The sequence below is a fragment of the Piliocolobus tephrosceles genome, chromosome 1, assembly GCF_002776525.5.
Source record: "Piliocolobus tephrosceles isolate RC106 chromosome 1, ASM277652v3, whole genome shotgun sequence".
NCBI lineage: Eukaryota > Metazoa > Chordata > Mammalia > Primates > Cercopithecidae > Piliocolobus > Piliocolobus tephrosceles.
The window spans coordinates 98,653,153-98,672,163 of record NC_045434.1 but is presented as its reverse complement, the minus strand read 5'-3'; the positions used below and the strand labels follow the sequence as shown (position 1 = coordinate 98,672,163).

The 19,011-nt window shown below is 48.2% G+C and overlaps 4 protein-coding genes across 11 annotated transcripts in view; 2 read left to right on the top strand and 2 right to left on the bottom strand.

The window, feature by feature from the left end:
- The window catches only part of UFC1 (ubiquitin-fold modifier conjugating enzyme 1), a 22,476-nt gene extending 19,353 nt beyond the window's left edge, over positions 1-3,123 (bottom strand). The window contains exon 1 of the mRNA XM_023214308.2: positions 2,907-3,123. The gene's annotated coding sequence lies outside the window, so the exon portion shown is untranslated. The remainder of the gene's footprint in view (positions 1-2,906) is intronic.
- Positions 2,822-14,318, top strand: DEDD (death effector domain containing). 6 transcript variants are annotated; one of them, XM_023214305.2, is made up of 6 exons: positions 2,822-3,133; positions 4,832-4,864; positions 11,071-11,459; positions 11,669-11,758; positions 12,070-12,216; positions 12,774-14,318. In XM_023214305.2, exons 3-6 carry the CDS (start codon positions 11,135-11,137, stop codon positions 13,148-13,150), a joined length of 939 nt encoding a protein of 312 aa, XP_023070073.1. In that variant the 5' UTR covers positions 2,822-3,133; positions 4,832-4,864; positions 11,071-11,134; the 3' UTR covers positions 13,151-14,318. The 6 variants fall into 6 exon arrangements, with proteins under 6 accessions (XP_023070073.1, XP_023070067.1, XP_023070070.1 ...); XM_023214299.2 differs by having other exon boundaries at positions 11,651-11,758; XM_023214302.2 differs by having other exon boundaries at positions 2,894-3,133; positions 11,076-11,459; positions 11,651-11,758.
- NIT1 (nitrilase 1) lies at positions 13,256-17,215 on the bottom strand. Of its 2 annotated transcripts, none has more exons than XM_023214297.1 (7): positions 16,750-17,208; positions 16,413-16,508; positions 15,906-16,160; positions 15,682-15,785; positions 15,335-15,468; positions 15,053-15,178; positions 13,256-14,785 (listed from the first exon to the last, which is right to left on the bottom strand). In XM_023214297.1, exons 1-7 carry the CDS (start codon positions 16,800-16,802, stop codon positions 14,519-14,521), a joined length of 1,035 nt encoding a protein of 344 aa, XP_023070065.1. In that variant the 5' UTR covers positions 16,803-17,208; the 3' UTR covers positions 13,256-14,518. The 2 variants fall into 2 exon arrangements, with proteins under 2 accessions (XP_023070065.1, XP_023070066.1); XM_023214298.1 differs by having other exon boundaries at positions 14,104-14,785; positions 17,119-17,215.
- The window catches only part of PFDN2 (prefoldin subunit 2), a 17,995-nt gene continuing 16,010 nt past the window's right edge, over positions 17,027-19,011 (top strand). Inside the window, exon 1 of one of the 2 annotated variants that reach the window (XM_031936311.1) lies at positions 17,027-17,345. In XM_031936311.1, the coding sequence (XP_031792171.1) occupies positions 17,038-17,345 (308 nt within the window). In that variant the 5' untranslated portion in view covers positions 17,027-17,037. The remainder of the gene's footprint in view (positions 17,346-19,011) is intronic. The other variant, XM_023214306.1, reaches the window with a different exon arrangement.

Here is a 19,011-nt window from a genome sequence, read left to right as displayed (position 1 = left end):
TCTGTATATTAAACATGCCACTAGGACATATCTATCTAGCTATCTCACAGGTACCTAAAACTTCTTCCCTTTCTTTGGAATTCTCCCTCCTGCAACACCCTACCACTAGTCTCCTTTTTACATCAACACCATGAAAAAACTGTCTTTATATGTTGTGCCTTCTCAATTCAATCTGGTTTCTATCCACCATAACTACAAAATAGCTTTCTCCAAATTTCCTAAATGACCTTCTTGTTGCAATATATTTTTTGGGGGGACAGAGTCTCGCTGGAGTGCAGTGGTGCAATTTCAGCTCACTGCATCTCTGCCTCCTGGGTTCAAGCGATTCTCCCGCCTCAGCCTCCCAAGTAGCTGGGATTACAAGTGCCCGACGCCATGTCTGGCTAATTTGTGTATTTTTAGTAGAGATGGGAGTTCCACCATGTTGTCCAGGCTGGTCGCGAACTCCTGACCTCAGGTGATTGGCCCACCTCGGCCCCCAAAGTGCTGGAATTACAGGTGTGAGCTACCACACCCGGCCTATTTATTTACAAGAAAACCAAAGTCTTGTTCTGTTGCCAGGAGTGCAGTGGTGCAATCTCCGCTCACTGCAACCTCCGCCTCCTGGGTTGAAATGATTCTTGTGTTTCAGCCTCCAGAGTACCTGGGATCACAGGCGCGTACCACCATGCCCAGCTAATTTTTGTATTTTTTGTAAAGATGGGGTCTTGCCACATTGGCCAAACTGGTCTCCAACTCCTGGTCTCAAGGGATTCACCCGCCTAGGCCTCCCAAAGTGCTGGGATTACAGGTGTGAGCCACTGTGCCTGGCCCTTGTTGCAATATCTGATAGATACATTTTATTTATTTTATTTTATTTTTTTGGAGACAGAGTCTCACTCTATCACCCAGACTGGAATGCAGTGGCCCGATCTCAGCTCACTGCAACATTCTCCTCCTAGGTTCAAGTGATTCTTGTGCCTCAGCCTCCCCAGTAGCTGGGACTACATGCACGCACTGCCATACCTGGCTGATTTTTGTATTTTTAGTAGAGACGGGGTTTCAACGTGTTGGCCAGGCTGGTCTCCAGCTCCTAACCTCAAGTGATCTGCCCACCATGGCCTCCCAAAGTGCTGGGCCTATTTTATTTTTTTTGAGACAGGGTCTTGCTCTGGTGCCCAGGCTGGAGTGCAGTGGCGTGATCTCAGCTCACTGCAACCTCTGCCTCCTGGGTTCAAGCAATTCTCATGCTTTAGCCTCCCAAGTAGCTGGCATTACAGGCATGTGCAACCACACCGATCTAATTTTTGTATTTTTAGTAGAGACAGGGTTTCACCATGTTGGTCAGGCTGGTCTCGAACTCCTGGCCTCAAGTGATCCACCCGCCTCAGCCTCTCAAAGTGCTGGGATTACAGGTGTGAGCCACCACGCCCGGCCCTGATGGATATATTTTAGTTCACATTTTACTTTATCTCTGTTACACTAAACGCTTTAACCAGTTTCCTTGATAGTTCTCTATGGTTTTCTTCTTTCCTTTCGGTTTGCCCCTTTTCAGTGTTCTGTTTTCGGCTTCCCTCAACCTATTCTGCAAATGCAGGTATCTTTCTCTCCAGCCCACTTCATGGCTTCAACAGCCATCTATATGCACATGCACACACACCTCAAACCTTTCTTTTGGGTTCCCAACCCACATTAGCTAATATCCCAGGGGCACCTAAAACTCATTATCTCTCTCTAAATGAGAAAGAAAATGGTATCATTGGCCGGGCACGGTGGCTCAAGCCTGTTATCCCAGCACTTTGGGAGGCCGAGACGGGCGGATCACGAGGTCAGGAGATCCAGATCATCCTGGCCAACCCGGTGAAACCCCGTCTCTACTAAAAAAATACAAAAAACTAGACGGGCGAGGTGGCGGGCGCCTGTAGTCCCAGCTACTCGGGAGGCTGAGGCAGGAGAATGGTGTAAACCCGGTAGGCGGAGCTTGCAGTGAGCTGAGATCCGGCCATTGCACTCCAGCCTGGGTGACAGAGCGAGACTCCGTCTCAAAAAAAAAAAGAAAGAAAGAAAATGGTATCATTATTCCCCAGTTGTCCAAGTCACAACATTGGTACCTCTTAATCCAATCTGTATCTCCCCATCCGCACTCTCCCTTCTACAGGCAGACGCCTGGAAAAGAGCCTCACAACTGCTCTCCTTGATTCTCACTTTGTCCCCTCAATTCATCCTTCACACTGCACGCAGCGATCTAAAATGCCATAAAATTGTTCACACCTCTGTTGAGATTCTTCAAAGACAATTAAAAGTCTTAAGAATAAAAATCAATTAATTTACAAGGCTTCGCATAATCTGGTCTTCCCCTATCTATTACCTCTTTCTTAAGCCATACCAGGCTCTTGGCAGCTCCAGAATGTACCCGCACCATCCTCCCCACCCCCAATTCCCAACAGCCCTACACGGATCAGCTAGGCGACACTTGCTACAAGAAACCGGCGTTCAAAAGGTAAATGCTGAACGAATGAATTCCGAGACGGGATCTGGGCAGCGCTTTCGGCTCCGGATCCGGGTTTACGGAACGTCCGGGTTATCAGGAAGCTCAGAGGAAAGGTGAAATCCAGATCTTGACCCTTCACTCAAGTTCGCCAGACAAACCGATCCCCGTGCTATTCCGCCCTCATGAGTCATGGCTGCCAATCCCAGCCTTTCAGTGGGTCTTGAAGTGGCCACCAGCCAGCTGTGGCGCCACCAATGTTTCCACATTCAATAATGCTATCCTCTCCCATTCCTTATTACCGCCCTAAGCAGCCGTCAAGAAATACCGGCGTTGCCAGCTTGCCCCAAAGCAAGATGGCTGCCAATCCCTATCTCTCCTCCCGAAGTGAAGCTATCCACTCCCCGCTTAATGCCGTTGCCAGGCTGCCCTCACTTACTATGGCTACTGCGGCTCATGTCTCACTATGGCCTCGAAGCCGCCACTAACCGGCCGGGTTCCGGGAGGCGCCGTTCAGGATGCAGCCACCCCCGCCCGCCTCTCCCCTCCCCCACGTCCGCGGCGGCGGCGGCGGCGGCGGCTGGAGCCCGGATGCGGCGCCGTGAGACAGGCCCGGGAGAGCGGCGCGGATGGATCCAATATGGCGGCGCCGAGCCTGAGCCGAGAGTGAGGCGGAGGGGCGGCCGGAGTGGGGAGAGGGAGTCGAACGGGACGGGGCGGGGCCGGGCGGGGCCGCAAAGGGCTTGGGGAAGGAAAGTGGAGGGGGAGGCGGTGGCGACGTCCACCCCGAGAACCTCAAGAGAGGGAGGTGACGGGACGCTGAGAGGTGGGGGAGGGGAGCTGCCGAGGGGGGCGTGCAGGGGAGATGGCAACTGCGGGAGAGGGCAGGGGTCGAGACGGAGGAGTGAGGGCATGGGGAGGGGCGTAAACAAGGGCTGAGACTGGGCCCAGCCAGGGGTATTAGAGAGGCCGAGGTGGGGAGTGGGGCTGCGATCCGCTCGTATTGAAGGGGGTAGGAGCGGGAGGGAGAGGCTGAGGGTGTGAAGGGGAAGGGGCCTGTGGCATGTGGTTGGAGGGAGGACTGGACTCTTGATGAGGGATGTTGCGAGGAGGTGGGGAAAGCTCAGAATTGGAGTTTAGACGATTCTGGGGGGCTTTTAAAGTGTTAAATTGGATGTGGGAGGGGGAAGGGCCTAGGGGAGAATTTGGGTGGAAAAGGAGAGAACGGAGGTTTGGGGAATGGAGTGTCGGTGGGAGGAGGTAATGGAGAAAGTGAGAGACTGGGAGGAAGAAAGTTTGGGAAGAAGGAGTGGAATGGGAGATAGGACAGTGGAGCTGCACGGGTGATAGAGGTTCGGGGATTTCCCTTTCCCCGGTGGAAAGGAGGAGAGAACAGAGTTAAGCAGCATCAGTTGCAGCCAATTCTAATTGCCAGGTCCTTAGCTTTTAAGAGGGTGGGAAGGGCAGAAGGGAATGGTCATGTGGGTTTGCAGAATTGGGGTTGGATGAAAATTCAAGTGGGTTTATTTTCCAAAAGACTCCCTAGCTTACTGTTCCCTTGGTTTTCCTGCTTGGGAAAATGGGGAAGCCGGTGTCGTCCAAGTGTGGAGGAGCAAAGGACTTTTCTAGTTTTTAGCATTAGCAATACAAGAGTGGGGGAGCAGACATGGCTATATTGGAACCCTATATGCTAAGGTGGAGGCTCTGGAAGTCTGAGGAGGGAAAGACAAAAGATAGAGTGGCATCTAGATAGGCTAATTAAATGAGTGCTGTAGTTTCCAGACCCTTTTGCTGTTTAAGTCTAGAAGGGAGGGGGTAACATGGCTACTGGATGTAGAAAAACTTTCCCTGGTGAAACACAGATGTATGAGTGGATGCTGCGCCATTAGATATTTTGTTCTCAATGTGTCTGCTAGTTAAGGGAAAGGGCCAAAGGTAGAATTTTGAGGATAGTGCTGGTCTGTTGTAACCACTTGCCTCCCAGTTTTTTCTGAAGATGAAAGTTAACATTAATATTGTAACAAAATAGGAATAAGGAATTGTGGAGGAAGATGAGAAGGTGCCAGAGGGTAATTGGTTTTCCCAGAAGTTCTTAAATTTGGGAGCTTTCTTACCGCAAGCCATTGAGACTGGAAATTCTTGGAGTTGGTATTGTTTTTGTAAATTGACTAATAGAGAGTTAGGGAAGCCTGGAGACTTGTTGGGGGTGAGTTCTCTAAATGTCTTTAGGCTTGTCTGTGTACTTTTGCAGCGAGATTGTCTAATTCTATGGGCCTTTGAGGTTTCAAAGTAAAACTTGAAAATTAATTATTTTCCCCTCCTTATTTGTTTTTGTTTTGCTGCTGGCTGTGAAACTTGTGCTAGGAAGAGACCTGGGAAATTAAGTTTCTTGCGGAGGTAAGTCTGGAACTTTTTCATTGTTTTCAAACAATGGAAGGGAATGGAAATAACATGAGAGTTATTTTGAGGTTGGGTCCCTTAATGAGGAGGAGAATGCCAGGGAAAATGAGTTTTCATTCACCCATCTGAGTGCATGAGATCTGTTGTAATCACTGTCTTTAGTTAACTGGAGATAGGAGGGAAAAGAGAAGGAGATTTAGATGTCTTGGGACAATCCCCCAGCTTTGGTTTGTTATTGTCTAGTCTTCTTGGTCAGCTCTGAAACTTTTTTTTTTTTTATTAACATATGGAAGGCTGTATTCTAGTACATTGTCTACTAAATGTTGCCCTTGGAGGGTTGCTGGGACACCTTCCTTCCATGGGAAATTTTTCCCCTCACTTTCTCTTCTAGCTGTTGGGGGGTTCCTGGCATCTTTATTTTGAAAACATACTATGTAATTTTGACTTCCAGATATTTGATTACGTTTCCTAGTCCCACGAGCAAGAAAGTACTCTTAACCATCTTTAAGATTTTCTATATAGTTTTCATTTCAAGTTTCAAGACACCACTTTTTTTGTAGTTCTTCTGCATGACTTTTCTTCTGAGGACTTCTGAGAAAGTCAGATATCTCTAATTCTCCTATGAAATTACAAATATCATCCCTGTTCAGAAAAGATGACTGTCGTTTTCATTTCAAGACAGCACTCTTTTTTATTTCTTTCACGTGGCTTTCCCCTAAGGGCTTCTGAGAGAGCCAAGTACCTCAAAAACTACAGCTATTCCTGGTTGGGATGAGACCAGACTTTGCTTGGAAGTAGAAACATAGTAGAGAAGGACCAATCAGGAGAAAATCCTGAAGATACCTATAGACTGTCTGTTGGCCCTTGGCTGACTTGGACTTCTCTAAAGAAAAAAGTAAAACTCCAGGGAATACAGCAATTCCTCAGAATCAATTATTCTTGGAAACTGTAGGGGAGAATTCATGTGTTACTGTCTCACATAGAGCCAGACCAGTCAGTGGGATCAGGACTTTTTGTGTGCTGGAGTTTTGTCTCTTGGTATTTGGCAGTGTTTCAGATACCAAGACTTGAGTTCTAATCTTCTGTTCAGAGGGCTACATTCTCCTCACCATTCTGATACCTGTCATCTAGGATCTCTGTATGTTTTAAGTTGAGCTCCCTTGCTTCACTGCCACAGAAATCTGAGTATATTTTGGTTTTAGAAGAAATTGGTCATGTTTTCTTTTCTAATTTTACTAATCAGCTGAACTTTCATCACATTTTTTTTCTTTTTTTTTTTTTGAGGCAAGGTCTCACTGTGTACCCCAGGCTGGAGTGCAGTGGTGCGATTAGAGTAGCTGGGACCACAGGTATGTCCCACCATGCCCAGCAACTTTTTGTTTATTGTTTGTAGAGATGGGGTTGTGCCATGTTGCTCAGGCTGGTCTCGAACTCCTGGGCTCAAGCAGTCCTGCCTTGGTCTCCCAAAGTGTTGGGATTACAAATGTGAGCCACCGTGCCAGGCCTTATCACATTCTTTTAATGTTAAAGTTAGATAGATTCTTGGAACCCTTATCTGGGTTGCATTAAGTGAAGAGGGCTGCCTCTTAACCTGCATGACAGTATCCTCATATTTCTCCCAAGGACATGGCCTTGAGGAACTTACATATTTCTGTGTTTTGCTTCATTGAATAAGCAATGTAAGTCTGATTAGTGACCTAACAAGGAGAGTCTGCTACTCATCCAGTTTCAAGACTTTAAAGATGGCCCTGAGGCTTACGAGCGGGATCCTTTGTGTCTGTCTTGCAGAGGATTACATTTCTAATATCCCCACAGAACTTCAGATTGAACTACGTCAAAGTAGACCTCCTGGGATGGGGCAGAAGTGGGTGTAGAACTACCACCTGTTCTTCAGCTGAATGGCAACAGCAGGAGGTTGACAGAGGACCCAAGGTTGGAATGGCATGAAACACCTTAGTGCAGTTGGACTTGGGAGTTAAATGAATGTGTATGTCCGATAGGCTTTTCTTTTCTTCCGGAATGTTGTTTGATGGGTTTGGATTGGAGGGACCAAATGGCTTTTTCTAGATCTAGTGTGGAAAGTGACATGCATTCTTTTGACCCTTCATCATGCTCCACCTAGAATAGGGTTTCTCATCCTCGGCATTATTGACATTTTGTGCTGGATGATTCTTTGTTGTGGCAGACTATTCTGTGCATTATAGGATGTTTCTTTTTTCTTTTGAGACAGGATCTGTCTCTGTCACCTGGGCTGGAGTGTAGTGGCGCTATCACATCCCACTGCAGCTTCGACCTCCCAGGTTCAAGCGATTCTCCTACCAAGCCTCCCAAGTAGCTGGGATCACAGGTGTATGCCACCATGCCTGGCTAATTTTTTATTTTTTGTAGAGATGGGGTTTCACCATGTTGTCCAAGCTGATCTCAAACTCCTGGGCTCAAGTGTTCCTCCCCGCTTGGCCTCTTAAAGTGCAGGGATTACAGACGTGAGCCACTGCACCTGTCCTATAGGATGGTTCTAAATATCCTGGCTTCTACTCATTATGTGCTGATTGCAGTCCCCTTCCCCACCAGGCATGATAATCAGAAATGTCTCCAGACATTGCGACATATTCCCCAGGGGTCAAATTTGCCCCTGGTTGAGAACCAGTGACCTAAAAGCTCTTATAAGTCCTAGTACATTGATGATCTAGCCTGGGATCTGGGACTTAAAGGTGGCTAGTGTGTTTGTTTCCTCTCAAATGTAGGGAGTTAACTTCAAGAGATTGAAACTTATAGAATTGCATCCATTGATGCGTAATTAGGACCACAGTGCTTTCCTGTATTTTGCCTCATTTTCCATTGTGAGAGTATGTGGGGACAGTGTTTCTTCATTTCCTTGGGTTTAAGCACACTTTAAATTTGGGAACTGTGGAGCAACCGGCTCTTCTGGTTGGTTTAATGTGAAACCTACCCATCTGCTTTATCTGAGATCCTCATAATCAACAGCTGGCCCAAGGGAACAGGTGGGATAGGGAACAAGGAGAAGTTACAGGGGCTCTGAGGAGGCTCAGTTTTCTCATGTTGCCTGCTACGAGCAAGAACTTATTTTCCTTTAGCACCTTCATTTGTACCCAGTGACAGTAACAGGTGAATCGAGAGGAAGAGACAAGTAATACCAGTCTATAGTTGAATAGCTATTTTCCATGCTTTGGGTGGGGCATCTGGGCTCTCAAAATTATATATGGATTACATTTCCTTTCTACATATCAGAACCCATGGTATAGGGTTAAGTGATCCCAGAGTGTACCTCCCCTTTTCTTAAGGGAATGAGTTTCTCTGTGCTTTCATTTTAGGTTCTCATCTGAGGAAGAGAGGACTAATTCCTACTTACTCTTCAGCTTTCCAAGTCTCTATCAGCTTTGTTTTTCCAAAGAAGCTTATTATTTTATTGTTTCTTAGTCTAGCCTCAGTTCCTTTTTGTATAAATGGACAGAGCAACCTGTCTTATTGTTGAGTAGGGTAGTGTGGTGTGGTGTGGTGTGGTGTGGTATGGTGTGGGTAGTTCTGGACATTGCAGAGGAGGCTATGGCTAGTTAGAATATATGCATGGTAACTGAGTTACCTGTATCTCTGTTTTTAATGGGCTCCTCTCTTGGAATTTTGTGAGTTTGTTTCTTAATTGGAATTGCTGGAGGTGATCTCTTGGAGATTAAGTTCAGTTCAACAGTGGGTTGCTCCTACTATATTTGAGGCTCTGTCCATTACTAGTCACTAGGGATATAAAGATGAATATGACATAGTCCCTCTATGAGTTGAGTAGGATCTAATGGGATAAGAAATACACTAATAATTTTAGTACATGGTGATAAGTGGTATAAAAGAGATATGCATAGTGTTCAATAAGAGCACGGAAGAGGACTACTTACCTCAGCATGGGGGTGTAGAGAATGCATTTTGAAGATGGCATCTGAGCTGACTCTTAAAGAATGAGTAGGAGTTAGCCATCTGAAAAAGAGTGATGGGGGTGTGGAAGGGAGAAGGGAGAGGGGCATTCAAGCAAAGAGAAGAAGGTATAGAGAAACAAATTGCATGATGTATGTGAGCTATAAACAAATTATAATGTTAGAGAATAAAAAGTGGATGTGGTGGGAGATGAGGTTGGTAAGGTAGGCCTGATCTTAGAAGGCTTGATGTGTGTGTAAAGAATTTGGAGTGTTCGGCCAGGTGTGGTGGCTCACGCCTGTAATCCCAGCACTTTGGGAGGCCGAGGCAGGCAGATCACAAGGTCAGGAGTTCGAGACCAGCCTGGCCAATATGGTGAAACCCCGTCTCTACTAAAAATACAATAATTAGCTGGGCGTGGTGGCGGGCGCCTGTAGTCCCAGCTACTTGGGAGGCTGAAGCAGGAGAATCGCTTGAACCCGGGAGGCGGAGGTTGCAGTGAGCCAAGATTGTGCCACAGCACTCCAGCCTGGGCAACAGAGCGACTCTGTCTCAAAAAAAAGAGAGTTTGGAGTGTTCTTATAGATAAGGAAGGGGCTATCAATGGGTCTGAAGCAGGAAAGTGACTTGGTCAGTTGTGGACTTTAGACAGCTTACTGAACTAGATGTGGCAGTGGATGGATTTAGGTAGGTTAAAATTGGTGTTGCAGAGAACTTTTAAAGTAACAGTAGTCCAGGTGAAAGATTATTGTAATCTGAACCATGGCAGTGGAGATGGAAAGGTAGGACAGATTTAAGAAATATCTAGAAGTAGCATTAACAGGAATTTAGGATTGATTGTGTGATTGGAGATTGTGACCAGAGAATGGACAGTATTGGATGGTACTGTCTGGTGGAGCAGTAAGTATGAGTGACTTGAGTGGAGTGAAAGTTGTTGAATTTGAGAAATGATTAATGACTGTGTCATTGTTATTAACCATAGCCCATAATGATGGAGGAACTTTGTGAATCAAGTGCCAAACTATATAATGAATGTGGGGCTGTGATTGGTCATTGATAGGGGATTGGTAAATGACATCCATGAGGAAAGCTTAGAAGTTGGTCTTGCCAAGGCCAGGTACAGTGGCTCATGCCTGTAATCCCAGCACTTTGGGAGGCCAAGGTGGGCAGATGACCTGAGGTCAGGAGTTCAAGACCAGCCTGGCCATCACGGTAAAACCCCGTGTCTACTGAAAATACAAAAATTAGCAAGACATGGTGGCGCTTGCCTGTAATCCCAGCTATTTGGGAGGCTGAGGCACGAGAATCGCTTGAACCTGGGAGGCAGAGGTTGCAGTGAGCCGAGATTGCGCCACTGCACACCAGCCTGGGTGACACAGTGAGACTCCATCTCAAAAAAAAAAAAAAAAAAGTTGGTATTGCCAAATAGTGTGAAGATCAAGGGAGTACAAATGGCACAGAATTACAAGATTGCTTATTGTAGAAACGTAATAAATGTTATTTTAAATCCATGAGTTTTGGTAAATATTGATAAACTTTCTGAGCAGTTATCGTTTCTGGATGTGGTTGGATTGTAGGAAAAATGTGGAGGGATGATTCTGGGCTGCAAAGGCCAAGGATGCTTGTATCTTTGAAATCTGTTTCACAACCATTTATGTAAGGGTTACCAAGTGATTCTGCATGTATATTCTCATTGGATTCTTAACAACTCTGAGGTATAGATTCATTCATCCCTGTTTACAGATGATAGCACTGAGCATTTGGAGTTAAGTGAGTTGCTTACGGTCACACAGCTACACAGCTTTTCAGTGAGAACAGTCAGAATTTAAACTAGTTCTTTTCTTCTTTTTCAAGATGGGGGTCTCACTCTGTCACCCAGGCTACAGGGCAGGATTATAGCTCACTGCAGCCTTGAACTCCTGGCCTCAAATGATCCTCCTGCCTCAGCCTCCTGAGTAGCTGGGACTACAGGCGTGTACCACCAAGCCCAGCTAATTTTTTCTTTTTTGTAGAAACAGGGGTCTCCATATGTTGCCCAGGCTGGTCTTGAATGCTTGGGCTCAAGTGATCCTCCTGCCTTGGCCTCCCAAAATGCTGGGATTACAGGTGTGAGCCCCTGTGCCCGGCCAGTGTTTATTTGTAAACAAACACTTTAAAAAATGTAATAAACAAGTATAAAGCACTATACTGTGCCAGGCATTATTAGCGACTGGGAATATGGGAATGCCTAAGACTAGTTCCTGCCCTTGAGTGTCTCATCGGTTCTTTCACTGCCCTTTCAGTACAGTGTGGATTGCAGCTGCTGAGCAGGGATTCTGGAAAGCATTGCGTACCTGAGCCCCCAGCATGGCGGGCCTAAAGCGGCAGGCAAGCCAGGTGTGGCCAGAAGAGCATGGTGAGCAGGAACATGGGCTGTACAGCCTGCACCGCATGTTTGACATCGTGGGCACTCATCTCACACACAGAGATGTGCGCGTGCTTTCTTTCCTCTTTGTTGATGTCATTGATGACCACGAGCGTGGACTCATCCGAAATGGACGTGACTTCTTACTGGCACTGGAGCGCCAGGGCCGCTGTGATGAAAGTAACTTTCGCCAGGTGCTGCAGCTGCTGCGCATCATCACTCGCCACGACCTGCTGCCCTATGTCACCCTCAAGAGAAGACGGGCTGGTGAGGATGTATTAGGGGCTGGAATCAGGGAAGAGTTGTGGGAGGCCAGGAAGGAGCAGCATAGGCATCCAAAGGGGAGGACACATTGACCCTGGGGAGTACTTAGAGTAAGTTGTGAGGCTCATTGGGGGTTTGGACTGACAGAAGGGAAGGGTATATATTTTCCTGAATGATTACTTCTCCTCCTACAGTGTGCCCTGATCTTGTAGACAAATATCTGGAGGAGACATCAATTCGCTATGTGACCCCCAGAGCCCTCAGTGATCCAGAACCAAGGCCTCCCCAGCCCCCTAAAACAGGTGAGAAGACATTAACTCCCCCTACTTTCCATCATCAAGTAAAAGGACACTGATCCATCACATTCTGGGCTTTGCCAGCTTAAATGAAAGGATGCTGTGCCCCACATATTGCCCCATAAAAAAAAAAAATCGGTGAGGTGTTGACGTTTCTCCTGGGTCCTGTATTTGCTCTCACATTATGTCTTTTCAAGTCCCATTATTTCCACTGGTTTTAGTGCTAAGTCTAAATGATTCCTTCCTCATTCCAAGAGAAGTGTTTGAATCTCTGCCTTTACCCTACTGTGTTTTCTTCCCTTTTACTTTCTGGTCAGTGCCTCCCCACTATCCTGTGGTGTGCTGCCCCACTTCGGGTCCTCAGATGTGTAGCAAGCGGCCAGCCCGAGGGAGAGCCACACTTGGGAGCCAGCGAAAACGCCGGAAGTCAGTGACACCAGATCCCAAGGAAAAGCAGACATGTGGTGAGGAAGTTCAAGGGTTCCAGAGGTGGAGCAGACTTGAAGCAGAATATACAGAACTGCTGGGACACTAGGCAGTTTATGCTATTCAGTGTGAGATTCACTTTGATTGCCATTGCAAAGTGAGGCTGAATGGTTTGGTGTCTGGTGGAAGAACTGCTCTTTGTGACTGTGGCAGGGTACATTTCAACTCTTCTTAGTTAACACTACATCACAGGGATGTTGTTATGACATCCTTATTGTAGGATGAACCAAATCAAGATAGAGTATTAAAATGAACTTCTGTGCCTGGTAATTAGGAAACTATCTCCTATAAGCAAGTTGCTACCTGTGGGTAATGGGAACAGTGCTGACCTGGGCATGTCCAGTTTAAGGGAACCTCCTGCATTCAGGCAAGGGTTTCAGAGATACATAGAAATAGTCCTGGGGAAGAGGTAGAGAAGCTGTCAGGTGATATTCCCTACTTTTTTATTCTGCTGTGCTTTTCAGTTTTCAAGCTTGGGTTGTAAACTCATCCCTCACTGTAACCTCTTCTGCTCTGTATCTTCTGTTTCCAACAGACATCAGACTGCGGGTTCGGGCTGAGTACTGCCAGCATGAGACTGCTCTGCAGGGCAACGTCTTCTCTAACAAGCAGGACCCACTTGAGCGCCAGTTTGAGCGCTTTAACCAGGCTAACACCATCCTCAAGTCCCGGGACCTGGGCTCCATCATCTGTGACATCAAGTTCTCTGAGCTCACCTACCTCGACGCATTTTGGCGCGACTACATCAATGGCTCTTTATTAGAGGCACTTAAAGGTGTCTTCATCACAGACTCCCTCAAGCAAGCTGTCGGCCATGAAGCCATCAAGCTGCTGGTAAATGTAGACGAGGAGGACTATGAGCTGGGCCGACAGAAACTCCTGAGGAACTTGATGCTGCAAGCATTGCCCTGACCTTTTCCCTGTTCTCACTTTGGGGACTGTTCCCATCACCCACCTCTGGAGCTTACACTGTTCTGGGGTTTGTTCTCTACCCTTCCAACCAATCACACCCCTGCCTTTTTTTTTTTTTTTAAAGAAAAAGACGAAAGTGGAAGTGGTGTTCCCCACCCCTCCCTGCACCCATGTGCCTGGGCTTCCCCTTTGTTTCCCTTTTCCATTTACCCCTAATGTGTGTCTCTACAGCTACCTTACCACTGAGCCGTAAGACAAATGTATAGGGAGAAGCGAAGTCTACAGCACATAGTCTTTGTAAGGGATTGATGTGAACACTGCTTTTGGGTGCACTAAGGAGTTATCAATACTTCTGGCTTTATGAGAGCTCTTAAATGTTGTCTAAAAAACCAAAGGGCTGTGAGTAAGGGAGCTGTGTGGAAGGTGGGACTCTGAAGTGTATTTTGAAAATTAATCACCACCCTCTTCCAAATTACAGAATTTTTTAAAAACAAAGAAGCTGTGACCCTTTCCACTCTCTCCTGGCCTCTGGTGCTGCTCCTCTCTGCCGCCTTTCCTCCATTCCGTGGCTTGAAACCTCTGCCTGATGTGGCTCCTTCCTTTTACCCATTTGTCAAACCCTCTTCAACGGAGGAACAGAGAAGACGACTGGGTCAGCCGAGTCACGCCTCCCAATTGTGGTGGTATATGTGTACACACGTAGACAGGGTGGATGGAGAAGAGGTTGCTGATTAAAACACACTCCCCCTATAAAGGGGAAGGGGGAGTGTGACACTTTCTTTCCATGTTCAAGTGAAAATAAATAATGTACCCTGCAGCCCTTTTCCCCTTTGCTTTCTTCTGGCTTGGGCAAAGGGCATCATAGGTGAAAGTGAAGTAATTCCTTTTTCCTTCCCCCTCCTCCACTCCTACGCCCACTCCCATGCTTGGGAGAATGGGGCTGGGACATGCACTGAGTGTTGCACTTTTATTTATGTAGGGACGCATGTTGAATGAGCCAGGTCTAGAACTGGAGCTTAGTTCAGCTGGTACAACACCAACTCCCCTTCTAGTTCCCAAAGGCGATGTCCAGACACAGACTTTATGATGATTATATTTTTCAATGCCAGTGCTGCTCAGCCCTCAGCAGAACTTCAGTTTTCATGAAATAAACAATGACTGTATAAAATGCCACCTTTCTGAAACTGCAATCTGACCTCAGGTGAAAGTTTCTTTCCTAAGAAGCCAAGCTTGTGTTCCATCAAGAGAGTCAAGGTTCTCCAAGTGAGGGGCGCTGTGCCTGGGTCCTGCCTCCAAGTCACATGAGCACCAGCTCACAATGGCGGGGTGGGGGCTGGTGGGGGTCGGTCTGAACTCACAGAAGTCGTCTTAAGACAGTGGGTGACCCAGATTGCCATAGAGGTCAGGCCTGCGGTGCTGGAACACAGGCAGGTGTTGACGCAACTGTCGCAGATAGCTGAGGTCTATTCGGGCAAGGCAGAGGCCTGGCCCCTCAGAGCAGCGGGCCACCACTGTTCCCCAGGGGTCTACCACCATGCTGTGGCCATAACTTGCTCTTTTCTCGTGGTGGCGTCCACACTGTGCCGCTGCCACGACATAGCACTGGGTTTCAATAGCACGGGCCCGCAGCAACACCTGGGGATGAGATGTGTGTTCACGTAAGTACATGTAGCAAATAGTGGGGAAGTGACAGTTGAGGGACATTACAGACCAATCTACCCATTGTGACTATTCTGATAATTGCCTGGGAACGATTTACTATTTTAACTATTCTGTAACATGAGAATTATCTGGGGAATGAGTTTTCCCACTAGGTGGAAAGGGGAAGGAATTTAACTGGTAGGGCCAAGCAGGGAGGCTGAGGTTAAAAGGCCCTTATGTTTCAAAAAGGTGTCGTCTTACCTCCCAGTGGGCTGGGCCTGTAACCGATCCAAAAGCTGAAGGATAGGTAAGTATCTCTGCTCCAGCCTGAGCCAATGCCAGAGAGAGTTCAGGGAACCGCATGTCATAGCAGACAGCTAGACCAACCTGGAATGAAAAACAGCCTACTTAGTATAGTCTTCCTGCTCTGTTTGTCACAGCAGCTAGTCATACTTCCATTACCCCCTTTCTTAGGGCTTTCTATCCTCTACTGCTAGTTCAGAGTATTCCTGTTCCTCTCCCTCATTCTTTCACAACTCCCACCTTGCCTGCTGGTGTGCTGACAGGTGACTCAAGACTGGGCCCAGGCATGGTAGAATTGCTTTCACACATAGGCCCCTGCTCTGGAATCTCGACGTCACACAGATGTGTCTTCCTGTAAGTGGCCACAACTGCCCCTACAGTAAGAAAGAAGGAATATTCAGTGCTGGTGTTCTAGAAACCTTGCTTACTCCTCCCAAGGAGGAGATAGTTTATAGGCTAGGAACTGAAGTAGGAACACCCCTAAATCCTTGGGTCAAGGAAATAAGAGTTGAGAAACAATTCTGGAGAATCTAAGTTTAGGTAGAAGAGCATGGGAAGAGGCAGGCTAAAGGGTTATGAAGTCTCACCTTTGCTGTTCAGCAGCACGTGACAATTGTAGATTTTCTGAGTCTGTTCCCAGTCTTGGCCACGCTCATGGAAACCACCCAAGGACAGCCAGAGTCCACATTCCCTGGGGGGAAGGGACACTGACAACTCTTTACTGACTTCTCAAGGCTCTACCCTTATATCTGGCAATCCAGGGACACGGTCCAACTAAGATTCTACCTCTCCCTCGCTCTTTCCCTGATACCTGGCAAGCCGGGTGTATTCTTCCAAAAGTCTCCCACCCAGTGGTTCAGACAGGCGTAGCGTCTCTGCAGGGTCCCGTGCAATGAAGTCAAATGCCTCAGGCAGGAAAGCCAGGCAGGCACCCAGTCTGGCAGCCTCTCGAACCAGCTCAGCACATGTTTCAAAGTTCTGTTGCTTGTCTGGCGTCGATGTTACCTGGCACACAGCCACCAAGGGCAGTTCGCAGGAGGAAGAGGAGATAGCCATGGCTCTGGGCCTGTAAATAGCATAGGCAGGATTCTCAGATTTCATACCACGGGGAAACAAATTTAATGCTAAGGGGTTCAAGTGCAGAGGCAGGAAAGCTGGACTTCCTTTTGATTATGCTCTTACAGGGCACGTTGACCCAGGGCTAGTAGGGCTCACCAATCAAATGTGTGGATAGTTGACACTCCTGTGTCTCCCACTATCCATTTAACAAACTGAGCATCTAACTGCCAGGCACTGAGGACACAACAAAACGTGTTACCTGGGCTGAGCACAAGGTACTGAAAGTCGAGGTATCCGGAGTCCGGGACACAGAAGGGACAGGAATCTGTGAGGAGGCCTGGTGATGAAGCCCAGCCTGAAGAGGGTGAGAAATGAGAACACCAACCCCTGCCTCAAGCAATACATTTCTAGGATTCTCTGACTTCTCTCTTTATACTGTGAGCCTGAATCAGGGCCCTGCAAGAAAACCCTTCTAATCTTCAAAACGCTCTTTACTGTATAAGAAATTATGTGCTAAGGGACAAGATCATACAGTGGGAAGATGGAGGAAGGGGCTCTACTTGCTGCCTGAATAGTTCAACTTCCAATGATCTCACATTAAACTGAAGCCCCTTTCCTTTGACAAACGTTTCCGCAGTCCAAAAGCCATCTCCGGGTACGATCCTTGGTTTTCCCAAGACTCTCTTCTTGACTGTGCATTTGTGCAGTTTTACTGACTCGAAGCTTATTTCCCCTTTCCCCAGAATCTCTCAGGGGAAAAAGTTCGCCCTCCCTCGTGTCCAACCCCTCCATGGTGGGCAAGGCGCAAAGGAACCCAAGCCCCAGGCCGCGCCCCGCCCTCCACCCTCCCGCCGCCCGCTCCAGTTGGCCCATCCCTCCCCGCCATGGGCAGCATCTCTGTTGCACAAGTTAAAGCACCGCAGGTGGGATTCACTGCGGTCGACGGGAGAGAGAGCAGATCCTACATGAAGATATGGCCAAAACCATTCGCAGGATCAGATCCGGACGGCGGCCCGGAGAAGCGCCGCGGCGAGTGGGCGGTAACTCGCAAGCCGGACGTGACGCAAGGCGGGGAGGGGCTGAGCTGCGCCGGCCGGAAACCCAGCAGGCGGCGAAGATGGCGGAGAACAGCGGTCGCGCCGGCAAGAGCAGCGGGAGCGGCGCGGGGAAGGGGGCGGTGTCCGCAGAGCAGGTGAGGAGTGGCTAACGCGAAGGAGGGTGCCCACCTGCGTCTGGAATACTGGCGAGAAGGGGGCGCCTGTGGCTTGTGCAGGCCTTTACGCCAGTAGCACATGTGCGTGGCACCTAGAGAGGGAAGGGTCCCCGGAAAAGCTAGCCGAACCCCTTGGGAGAGGTAGACGGGTGGGTGGGTGAGAGCCACGCCTCCCTGGCGTGTTGGGTGAGCCTCAGCAAGGGGAAAGCCCTGACATGCAGGGTCTGGGAAGATGCACAGGTCTGAGGGAAGATGGTTTGCTGCTTTCACTCTCTCTCCTCAGCCCCTCCAGACAGGTTATGGCTGGGCAAGACAGCTCGAAACCAACCCCAGAGGATTAGTTAACAGGCTGGCTGTGTAGTCTGTTACGTGATCCTGAACCTACGTTGACAATCGCCGTCACGCTGCAGAGCCACGTGACTCTCATACTCGCACAGCCTAGTGTTCTATATACTATTTTGATTCGAGAGTTCATTACTAGATCGAATTTTTTTTTTTTTTTTTTCTGAGACGGAGTCTCGCTCTGTCGCCCAGGGTGGAGTGCAGTGGCGCAATCTCAGCTCACTGCAAGCTCCGCCTCCCGGGTTCCGGCCATTCTCCTGTCTCTGCCTCCCGAGTAGCTGGGACTACAGGCGCCCGCCACCTCGCCCGGCTAGTTTTTTGTATTTTTTAGTACAGACGGGGTTTCACTGTGTTAGCCAGGATGGTCTCGATCTTCTGGCCTCGTGATCCGCCCGTCTCGGCCTCCCAAAGTGCTGGGGTTACAGGCTTGAGCCACCGCGCCCGGCTTATCGAATTTCTTTAGAGACCAGAAATCCCTTTCTAATCGGAGTTTGCATTTTCCCCAGTGGCTAGCATCGAGAAGCGTTTGATAAGTTAATCAGAAAACCCTTTGTTCCTTGGGAACCGTGTTTTGGTAAGTGGAAAAATAGGAGTGGGAGGAAATCTACACAATAGAAATGAAAACAGGTAACAGCTGTTTTTTTATTATTATTATTTTTCGAGACGGAGCCTCGCTCTGTCGCCCAGGCTGGAGTGCATGCAGTGGCACAATCTCGCCTCACTGCAAACTACGCCTCCCAGTTCAAGCTATTCTTCTGCCTCAGCCTCCCGAGTAGCTGGGACTACAGGCGCGCCACCACACCCGGCGAATTTTTGTATTTTTAGTAGAGACGGGGTTTTACCATATTGGCCAGGCTGGTCTCGCAAAATACTGGGATTACAGACGTGAGCCACTCGCTCCTGGCCTACAGCTGTCTTGATTATAGGTTAAGTTTTTGTTGAACAATGAATACAAGCAGATGTATCAGCATAAAGATTTTTATTTTTTTTTGTTTTTGTTTTTGTTTTTTTGAGGCGGAGTCTTGCTCTGTCGCCCGGACTGGAGTGCAGTGGCCAGATCTCAGCTCACTGCAAGCTCCGCCTCCCGGGTTTACGCCATTCTCCTGCCTCAGCCTCCCCAGTAGCTGAGACTGCAGGCGCCCGCCACCTCACCCAGCTAGTTTTTGTATTTTTAGTAGAGACGGGGTTTCACCATGTTAGCCAGGATGGTCTCGATCTCCTGACCTCGTGATCCGCCCGTCTCGGCCTCCCAAAGTGCTGGGATTACAGGCTTGAGCCACCGTGCCCGGCCTTTTTTTTGTTT

What these genes read in the sequence shown, in the direction of transcription:
- NIT1 (XM_023214297.1), bottom strand. Translation starts at nt 16,802, where the DNA reads ATGGCTTTTGGACTGCGGAAACGTTTGTCAAAGGAAAGGGGCTTCAGT. An exon ending in CGTGCTGCTGAACAGCAAAG is followed by an intron (nt 15,469 to 15,681) that starts GTGAGACTTCAT and finishes TTCTTACTGTAG; the next exon opens with GGGCAGTTGTGGCCACTTAC. An exon ending in CAGGCCCAGCCCACTGGGAG is followed by an intron (nt 14,786 to 15,052) that starts GTAAGACGACAC and finishes TCTCATCCCCAG; the next exon opens with GTGTTGCTGCGGGCCCGTGC.
- DEDD (XM_023214299.2), top strand. Translation starts at nt 11,135, where the DNA reads ATGGCGGGCCTAAAGCGGCAGGCAAGCCAGGTGTGGCCAGAAGAGCAT. An exon ending in TCCCCAGCCCCCTAAAACAG is followed by an intron (nt 11,759 to 12,069) that starts GTGAGAAGACAT and finishes CTTTCTGGTCAG; the next exon opens with TGCCTCCCCACTATCCTGTG. An exon ending in CAAGGAAAAGCAGACATGTG is followed by an intron (nt 12,217 to 12,773) that starts GTGAGGAAGTTC and finishes TGTTTCCAACAG; the next exon opens with ACATCAGACTGCGGGTTCGG.